This window comes from Lampris incognitus, chromosome 2, assembly GCF_029633865.1.
Source record: "Lampris incognitus isolate fLamInc1 chromosome 2, fLamInc1.hap2, whole genome shotgun sequence".
NCBI classification, from domain to species: Eukaryota; Metazoa; Chordata; class Actinopteri; order Lampriformes; family Lampridae; genus Lampris; species Lampris incognitus.
The window spans coordinates 49199417-49209517 of NC_079212.1; the positions used below are offsets into that span (position 1 = coordinate 49199417).

The window sequence follows — 10101 nt, forward strand, 5'->3', positions numbered from 1 at the left end:
ACAACATAACATCAGCATAGCATAGCATAGCATAACACAGCATAGCATAACATAACATAGCATAACATAACATAACATAACATAACATAACATAACATAACATAACATAACAGTGTGTGTCACATCTGTGCTCTACACATTTTCAAAATTCCCATATCCCAAATTTCCAACCGGTTAGTCTTGGGGCTGAAACAGAACTGCAGCTGTGATTTTCAAAACCAGAACCCTGCCACCGCATTGTATTCATAATATGCCTCATTTCTGGCTGTTTAGTGGCTAGCAGCGATTTTAATTTAAAACACTAACCAGCTCAGGGATGTGGTGCTGAGTAAATGCACGTCAGAATATGTGCGGAGAAAGCTGCTTGAGGGTGGTTCGGGACTCACTCTAGCGAGAGCGCTAAAGATTGCTGCGCAGTGTGACAGAGTAGAACAACAGATGGCAATGATGAGAGGGAGTAACACGGACGCAAAGGCAACTGAGACTGTGAACCAGGTATCCAAAGGGAAATGGGCCAAGAAGAGCCGGAAACGTGATGGGGAAGGAAAAGGGAAAGAGAACGTGTGCCATCGTTGTGGGCACGGAGACCACTTTGCAAAAGATGAAACATGTCCAGCACGCGGGCAAACCTGCAGGAAGTGCGGTGGTAAAGACCACTATGCAAAAATGTGCAAATCTAAAGGTGGCAAACAGTCAGTGAAATATGTAGTCTCAGAAAAGGAAGAGCAACAGGATAAAGATTATGCATTTGTAGTACGTGACAGTAGCAATATTGATAGATTAACATTTAATGTGGGTGGTGTAGAGCTACTAATGTTAATTGACTCAGGGGCTACGACCAATATAGTAGATGAAAACACATGGGAAGGACTAAAGAGAGAAAAAACTAAGTGGCAGTCCTCCACTTCAGACAAAAAGCTGTATACGTACTCGTCAAAGGAACCACTCCCAGTGAAGGGAGTGTTGATGACATGTGAGGTGAAGATAGGGAAAAGGGAAACCCAAGCAGAGTTCACAGTAGTAGCGGGTCAGGGAATACCACTACTAGGGAGAGAGACAGCTATGGAGCTAGGCGTGCTAAAAGTGGGTGTAGATGTAGCAGCGGTGACTGATATCAGGGCAGAGGTAAAGAGGAAGTACCCAAAGCTCTTCACAGGGGTCGGTAAGCTCAATACCAAACAGATCAGTCTGCACATCGACAACGACGTGGAACCCGTAGCACAACCACTGAGACGAGTACCGTTCCATCTGAGGGAGGCAGTCGACAAGAAGATAGAGGAGCTGCTAAGCATGGACATTATCGAAAAGGTTGAGGGCCCAACACCGTGGGTAAACCCAGTCGTAGTAGTTCCCAAAGCAAAAGATACTGACATCAGACTATGCCTAGATATGAGAATGGCAAACAGGGCGCTGACTACAAAAGAGGTGGAGAGAGCCTCTGCAGTGGATGAAGAACTGAATGAGGAAAGCGATACAGAGTGGCCGGTTTGAGAAGTGTTCAGCCTATGCGCCTATCGCAAAGGAACTATGCACTATAGGACAGTTAGTGTTAAGAGGAACGAGAATTGTTCTACCGCAGAGCCTACAGAACAGAGCTCTAGCGTTAGCTCATGAAGGACATTTAGGTATTGTAGGGACAAAACAGCATCTCAGGGGAAAGGTTTGGTGGCCAGGGATGTACGGAGCAACAGAGAAATATGTTAAGTCATGTCACGGGTGCCAACTAGTGGCGCGGCCTGACGTACCAGAGCCATTGCGGCCCACAGCTCTCCCTGATGGACCATGGCAGGATATTGCCACGGATTTGTTAGGTCCGTTACCAACAGGACATTCTATCTTAGTAGTTGTAGACTACTACAGCAGATATTATGAGTACGAGATCATGCGATCCACCACGACAGACAAAGTGATAGACCGTCCAGAGAACATATTCAGCCGCCACGGTCTACCTGTCTCTATCAGGTCCGACTGTGGACCACAGTTCTTGTCATCACAGTTCCAGGAGTTCTGTCAAGACAACGGCATACAGCACGTGAAAACAACGCCTAAATGGGCACAAGCGAACGGAGAAGTGGAGAGGCAAAACGCGTCAATCATGAAACGGATACGCATCGCACAGGCGGATGGACTGGACTGGACTGGAGAAGGAACTCCGGAGGTACGTCAACATCTACAGATCCATAGATCACTCCACCACGGGCAAGAGCCCGGCCGAACTCTTGTTCAACAGAAAGCTGAGAGGAAAGCTGCCGGACATCAGTACACCTAGGAGTGACCTGGAGGCACGGGACACAGATGCAGAGCAAAGGGGGAAGTCCAAAATATACGCCGACGACCGACGCGGACCCAAACCATCCCAAGTACAAGTGGGAGATGAAGTCCTTTTGAAACAGGACAAGGCAGATAAGTTCACGACAACTTTCAACCAGACACCACACACGGTAATCAGTAAGAACGGTAACAATGTGGTAGTCGAGTCACCCACAGGAGCTCAGTACTCCAGAAACACAACCCATGTCAAAAGGTACACACCAGCTGAGCTGACGTCATCACCTGCTGGAAAAGAAACACAGACAACACTGAGTGAGAATGAAAACCAGGGACTTGAACACACAGAGAGGTCCACACCAGAGACACTCAGTCAGGGGTCATCCCCATGCCGACCTCTGACAGCACAGACAGAGAGACCTCGACGAGAAATAAAGATGCCCCAGAGATTCACAAGTTTTGTTATGAAGTGAATTCAATGTGAGAATGCATAAGTTAATGTGTATGGTAATAGAGAAAATTAATACACAATGCTAGGGGGCAGGAATGCTTATTCTGTGAGAGAATATGTTATTAACATTCAGATATATGGTTATGTTGTTCAAGTGACCTGTTGTTTATGTAAAGGAGACATTAGACTTCTAATCCAAGTAAGGGGAGGATGTCGTGTATTGATTACGTCATTACGTCGTGCTTTGATGCAGAAGAATAAATATGGAGTAAAGTAAAGTGATGTGAAACGTGGCTCTCGGTGTGCGTATGATTTAATTCGGTTCTACTTGGCATAATATGCAAGTTAGAAGTGTAACAGTCTCTTGCTCACCTGGCCATTACGTCTTTGCTTCACTCACCACAAGTCATTCATTTATCATGTCTCCCTATTTCTATCATCCCTCTTTAATTCCGATTCCTTCTTTTTCACCCACATCTCATGTGCTCATCACATATTTTATTCATTCATATTCATCTTTCTGTCCGCCAGTCCCCCCCCACCACCACCCTCTTCCTCCGTCTACACTTGGGGAATTTTCTCAAATTAAGCAAAGCATTGTGACGACCATGCAGACATGCCATCTGTTAGTTGTAACACAGGGCACAGGGGTCCGGTGTCCCTTCATCTTCCATTAAATTACTGTTATTAACCCGCTGCTCTTCAGGTTTATTCACCCAGCCGGCTTTTCTCCCGAGCACACCATCAGCGTTGCCTTCCGGCTGCTGCAGGACACGCCCAGAGAGCCCTTCGCCCTCTGGCAGCTCACCGACATTGACTTCCAGCCCAAGATGGGCCTGGTGTTGAACCGTGAGTTAACCTCGTTCTCACCTCGCCTCACACACAATGTAAAAGTCCATCTTGGGCTACGTTCACACAAAACGTGTTTGGTGTGGTTCAAACAAACTCTGTCTACATCAGTGTTTAGTGTGGTTTGTTTGGGCGGGTGTGAATGATGTCATTCAAACTGTAGTGAGACCAAAGAACCGCACCGAGACTGCCAAACAGCTGCATCTCAGTCCACCTCCCAGAGAACTGAGGCATGGTTTGTTGGTGGAGTGAACAATATCTGTGCCAAACTCAGGAAATCTGGGAAATTGATAACAGAATTTTGTGGAAATTAGGTGTTCCACCTCATCATCTGTCAAGTTCAGCTTTATGATCATGTGTGTGGAGCACAATGGCTGTCTTCTCTGACTCTCTGCATGAACACAACAGACACAAGGACAAAGGACACAAGGACACACCATCCAAAAAAATACTAACAACACTACAGACATCTTTGCTTAACTCATGACTATGTACACATGGATTCATACATTATATACACAGTATAGAAAAGTACACAATAGCACAGTCCGTTTCCCCTCTTGTTTGCAATGTCTGTTCATTGTGAGTCAGTGTCTGAACGACCACAATGTCTCATGCTTTTACTTGGACAATGAGAATGATGTACAGTGGCTTGCAAAAGTATTCATACCCCTTAAACTTTTCCACATTTTGTCACGTTTCGACCACAAACATAAATATATTTTATTGGAATTTTATGTGAAAGACCAACACAAAGTGGCACACAATTGTGAAGTACAAAGAAAATTATACATGATTTAAAAAAAAACTAAAAAGTGCGGTGTGCAAAAGTATTCAGCCCCCCTGAGTCAATACTTTGTGGAATCACCTTTTGCTGCAATTACAGCTGCAAGTCTTTTGGGGTATGTCTCTACCAGCTTGGCACATCTGGAGACTGAAATTTTTGCCCATTCTTCTTTGCAAAATAGCTCAAGCTCAGCCAGATTAGATGGAGAGCGTTTGTGAATGGCAGTTTTCAGATCTTGCCACAGATTCTCAATTGGATTTAGGTCTGGACTTTGACTGGGCCATTCTAACACATGAATATGTTTTGTTTTAAACCATTCCATTGTAGCCCTGGCTTTATGTTTAGGGTCGTTGTCCTGCTGGAAGGTGAACCTCCGCCCCAGTCTCAAGTCTTTTGCATACTCCAACAGGTTTTGCCCTGTATTTGGCTCCATCCATCTTCCCATCAACTCTGACCATCTTCCCTGTCCCTGCTGAAGAGAAGCACCCTCAGAGCATGATGCTGCCACCACCATGTTTGACAGTGGGGATGGTGTGTTCAGAGTGATGTGCAGTGTTAGTTTTCCGCCACACACAGCGTTTTGCATTTAGGCCAAAAAGTTCAATTTTGGTCTCATCTGACCAGAGCACCTTCTTCCACATGTTTGCTGTGTCCCCCACATGGCTTCTGGCAAACTGCAAACGGGACTTCTTATGGTTTTCTTTTAACAACGGCTTTCTTCTTGCCACTTCCATAAAGGCCAGATTTGTGCAGTGCACGACCAATAGTTGTCCTGTGGACAGATTCCCCCACCTGAGCTGTGGATCTCTGCAGTTCGTCCAGAGTCACCATGGGCCTCTTGGCTGCATCTCTGATCAGTGCTCTCCTTGTTCGGCCTGTAAATTTAGGTGGACGGCCGTGTCTTGGTAGGTTTGCAGTTGTGCCATACTCTTTCCATTTCCGGATGATGGATTGAACAGTGCTCCGTGAGATGTTCAAAGCTTGGGAAATCTTTTTATAGCCTAACCCTGCTTTAAACTTCTCCACAACTTTATCCTTGACCTGTCTGGTGTGTTCCTTGGACTTCATGACGCTGTTTGCTCCCCAATATTCTCTTAACAAACCTCTGAGGCCGTCACAGAACAGCTGTATTTGTACTGAGATTAGATTACACACAGGTTGACTTTATTTAGTCATTAGGTCAACATTCGATCATTCAGCAATCATCAGGCAACTTCTGAAGGCAATAGGCTGCACTCAGAGAAAAGGGGGCTGAATACTTTTGCACACCGCACTTTTCAGTTTTTTATTTTTAAAAAAATTTTTAAATCATGTATAATTTTCTTTGTACTTCGCAATTGTGTGCCACTTTGTGTTGGTCTTTCACATAAAATTCCTATAAAATATATTTATGTTTGTGGTCGTAACATGACAAAATGTGGAAAAGTTCAAGGGGTATGAATACTTTTGCAAGCCACTGTATATTTTTATATGGGCAGACATTTGTGCTTCATCCCTCATGGACACATTTGTCCTTGACTAATTTTTTAACTAGAGAGACCAGATTAAATAGTCCAAATGCGGGCGTCTGGGTAACGTGGTGGTCTATTCGGTTGTCTGCCAACACGGGCATCGCCGGTTCGAGTCCTCGTGTTACAGACGAAGTTGGCCGTGTCTGCAGGTGGGAAGCCGGATGTGGGCATGTGTCCTGGTCGCTGCACTAGCGCCTCCTCTGGTCGTTCAGGGTGCTTGTTCAAGGGGGAAGGGGAACTGGGGGGAATAGTGTGACCCTCCCACGCGCTACGTCCCCCTGGTGAAACTCCTCACTGTCAGGTGAAAAGAAGCAGCTGGCGACTCCACATGTATCGGAGGAGGCACGTGGTAGTCTGCAGCCCTCCCCGGATCGGCAGAGCGGGTGGAGCAGCAACCGGGACGACTCGGAAAAGTGAAGGAGTTCAGTTATCTTCAGTCAGCACCTCCAAGTCTGAGGCCATGGTTCTCTACTGGAAAATGGTGGATTGTTCCCTCCGGGTTGGGGATGAGTTGTTGCCTCAAGTGAAGAAGTTCAAGTATCTCGGGGTCTTGTTCACAAGTGAGGGTAGGATGGAGCAGGAGATTGACAGGGGGATTGGTGTAGGATCAGCAGTAATGCGGACATTGTACTGGACCATTTTGATGAAGAGAGCTGAGCCGGAAGGCAAAGCTCTCAATTTACCAGTCAATCTCCGTTCCAACCCTCACCTATGGTCATGAGCTTTGGGTAGTGACTGAAAGGGTGAGATCGTGGATACAAGCGGCTGAAATGAGTTTCCTCCGTAGGATGTCTGGGCTCAGCCTTAGAGATACGGTGAGGAGCTCGGCCATATGGAGGGAGCTCGGAGTAGAGCTGCTGCTCCTTCGTGTCGAAAGGAGCCAGTTGAGGTGGTTCGGGCATCTGGTTAGGATGCCTCCTGGGTGCCTTCCTTTGGAGGCTTTCTGGGCATGTCCAACTGGGAGAAGACCCCGGGGTAGACCCAGGACTCACTGGAGGGACTACACGTCCAATCTGGCCTGGGAATGCCTTAGGATGCCCCAGGAGGAGCTGGAGGGCGTTGCTGGGGAGAGGGATGTCTGGAGTGCCCTACTTAGCTTGCTACCACCGCAACTTGACCCCGGGGAAGTGGCTGATGATGATGATGATGATGATTATCAAATACATATTTTAATTACTTTTTAGGTATTTTGTAATTACTATGTGATCAGTCTGGAAAAAACAATGTAATTTGTAATATGTTACTTCCAGGGGGCAGTATTCTGTATTTGAAAATAGTGAAATGCTTTTAGGCAGAGATCAGACTTGAGATATTTTCTTCTAGCTGTAGCCTATTCATCTGATGATGATGAGAATGAGATAAAGACGGTTAGCTGTGACACGTGATGATGTGACGTGGATGCTGTGCTTGGTGTGGATGCTGATGTGCCTTTTGGGTCCGTTCACTTAGAAGTGACGGGGCTTATACTGCTGATGTACATGTACATGTGTTATTCAGTGCTGTCTTAAGTCACACCAGTAAAGGTTTGTCTGTCATATCTTACCATGCTAACAGGAGAGAACAGATCTATAGGTTGGTGGCTGAAATAATTTAGGGCCTACAGTTTTTAGGAAAACCTTGGGGTTTTCCTAAATACTTGGGGTCAACTGTTCAAAGTAACAGGGAGTACAGAAGAGAGGTGAAGAAGAGAGTGCAGGCAGGATGGAGTGGGTGGAGAAGAGTGTCAGGAGTGATTTGTGACAGAAGGGTACCAGCAAGAGTTAAAGGGAAGGTTTACAAGATGGTTGTGAGACCAGCTATGTTGTATGGTCTGGACACGGTGGCACTGATGAAAAGACAGGAGGTGGAGCTGGAGGTGGCAGGGTTGAAGATGATAAGATTTTCATTGTGAGTGATGAAGAAGGACAGGGTTAGGAGTAGGAGTATATTAGAGGGACAGCTCAGGTTGGATGGTTTGGAGACAAAGCAAGAGAGACAAGATTGAGATGTTTTGGACATGTGTGGAGGAGAGATGCTGGGTATATTCGGAGAAGGATGCTGAATATGGAGCTGCCAGGGAAGAGGAGAAGAGGAAGACCAAAGAGGAGGTTTATGGATGTGGTGAGGGAGGACATGCAGGTGGCTGGCGTGACAGAGGAAGATGCAGAAGACAGGAAGAGATGGAAACAGAGGATCTGCTGTGGCGACTCCTAACAGGAGCAGCCAAAAGTAGTAGTAGTAGTAGCTTTTAGGAAAACCTCTGAGACAGTCAGTTATCATCTTTGTCTTTGTTCATAACACAGCCTGATGTTAAGCAGCCTTCCTCTGCAGAAGTGATGTTTGGAGAATTTCTAACACTCCAATGCTATGTATTTTTTTGGTATTTTAAATGGAAAATAGCAAAAAATGCACAAAAAAAATGTAAATGCATAAAAACGTATTTTAATTTAATACATTTTTGAAACTAGTTTTTGCAGTTCACTTTAATACATTTGGCAGAGATGTGTTAGTATTTTGTAACATGCTAGATGATGAAGTATGTTTGTGCGTCTCTGTATCCATGGTTACGAAACATTCTTTAGCTGTGGAAATCAGTGTCAACTTTCACTTAGATAAGGGGAAAAAAATCCCTTGTATCTTGTAAGTTATTCCCCTCTGTGTTTGTTCTCGCCCCAGCTACAACCAAGCATCTGGTGTACTTCAGTCTGGACTACAGAGGGGAAGTGCAGGAACTGACCTTTGACCAGCCGCAAGTCCACCGGCTCTTCTATGGAAGCTTCCACAAGGTGAGGAAGTATTTAGACTAGAGCAAAGTGACCAAGAGCAGCAAAACAAGAGAATAAATCTTGTTGCTCGTCGGGCTTGGGACATGCTGCTTCTGACACTGTGGCTTTGTGTCAGGCTGAAGGCCTTACACACAACTTATCCAGCTGTTGTCCATTTTCCTCCATCTCTCTACTCCATGAGACACCACTGTCCGTCAAAATATTAAAGCTGAGTTATTTTATCCATCTGGGCCATGGAGTCAGGTTACACAATACTAACTGGTATCCTTACCATGGTTGGAGACACTCTCCAGTCTCTGTATACTGCTGTAGAAATGTTTTGGTCGGGTCACATCAGCTGGTGAAGCAACAAACACTTGTGTGTTGGAAACCACTCCAGCAGGGGAAAGATTGAAACGTTATGCCGATGTGGCCGTGACAATCAATATTACTGTAGAACAGTGTTAGGATATACTTAGATGACATTTGTAATGCATTAGACTGTCTGTGTTAGCTTTGGTCATTCTCCTGGATCACCACCTTGCCGTGGTGGAGAAGCTTGGGTGTACCAATGATCCCAAGAGCTATGCCGTCTGGAGCTTGGCTCCTGGTAGGGTCACCCAAGGCGGATAGGTCAAGGGGGAGGTTCCAGATGAAGCATGATCCAACAAAGGCGGAAGATGTCTCCAGGTCACAACGGCAGTGAAGGTGGATGAATTCTGCAACAGAGTTTGGTCCCCGATTGTCTTGGTTCTCCATGCCACTGGACTCTAGCCACCCCCTGCCAAGGACCATGTGGTGGCTGCAGGTGCTTCAGCCTCTCCATGTAAAAAGCTGTCACACACAGGCGTCCTCCCACAAGGGTACCCACAAGGACCTGGAAGCAGGACAGTCATACTTGACCCCAAGTGACCGCCACTGATGATTTTGGTCCTAGGATGCCATTTTACAAGGGGGGGAACTGTTTACTGCTGAGCTGATGGCACACCAGCCACAACAGCTGCTACACTGTGTTTGTTAGTAAACCAGTTACAGCAGGTCTGTTTCTCTCTGACTCCTACATCCAGCTATATTGGAACATTCTTCTTCTGTAATATTGACTGTCTGTTCAGCAGGATTGCCACATTACCACGTTTCAAATGGATGAACTAGTGAACCAGCAGACTGCAGCTTTAAACAGGGTGGGACAAAAAGTGAAAGAGTAGTTACAAGGTCAGAGAATTAAATTCAATAGCTGAGCAAGCTAACCACCCCCCCCCCCACTCACTCACACACACACTCACACACACACCTCACCCTGTCACCCATCCTCAAGGACAGGAGGAAACACTAAAAGAAAGCGAAGCATGAATGTGTGAAAGATGAAAGAGAACGAGTGTTCTGCAGAGATAAGTAAGAGCTGAGTCACTGCATCTGACACAATGCTTGTGAAATACAGTGAGATGTGGCGTGTGTGTTTGCGTGTGTTGGTTGGTGACATAAATAGATTTC

The 10101-nt window shown here is 46.0% G+C and overlaps 1 protein-coding gene across 1 annotated transcript in view; it reads left to right on the forward strand.

The window, feature by feature from the left end:
• The window catches only part of LOC130130256 (collagen alpha-1(XX) chain), a 151982-nt gene that overhangs the window by 73215 nt on the left and 68666 nt on the right, over positions 1-10101 (forward strand). Inside the window, exons 26-27 of the mRNA XM_056299938.1 lie at positions 3426-3568; positions 8522-8631. Of these exons, the coding sequence (XP_056155913.1) occupies positions 3426-3568; positions 8522-8631 (253 nt within the window). The remainder of the gene's footprint in view (positions 1-3425; positions 3569-8521; positions 8632-10101) is intronic.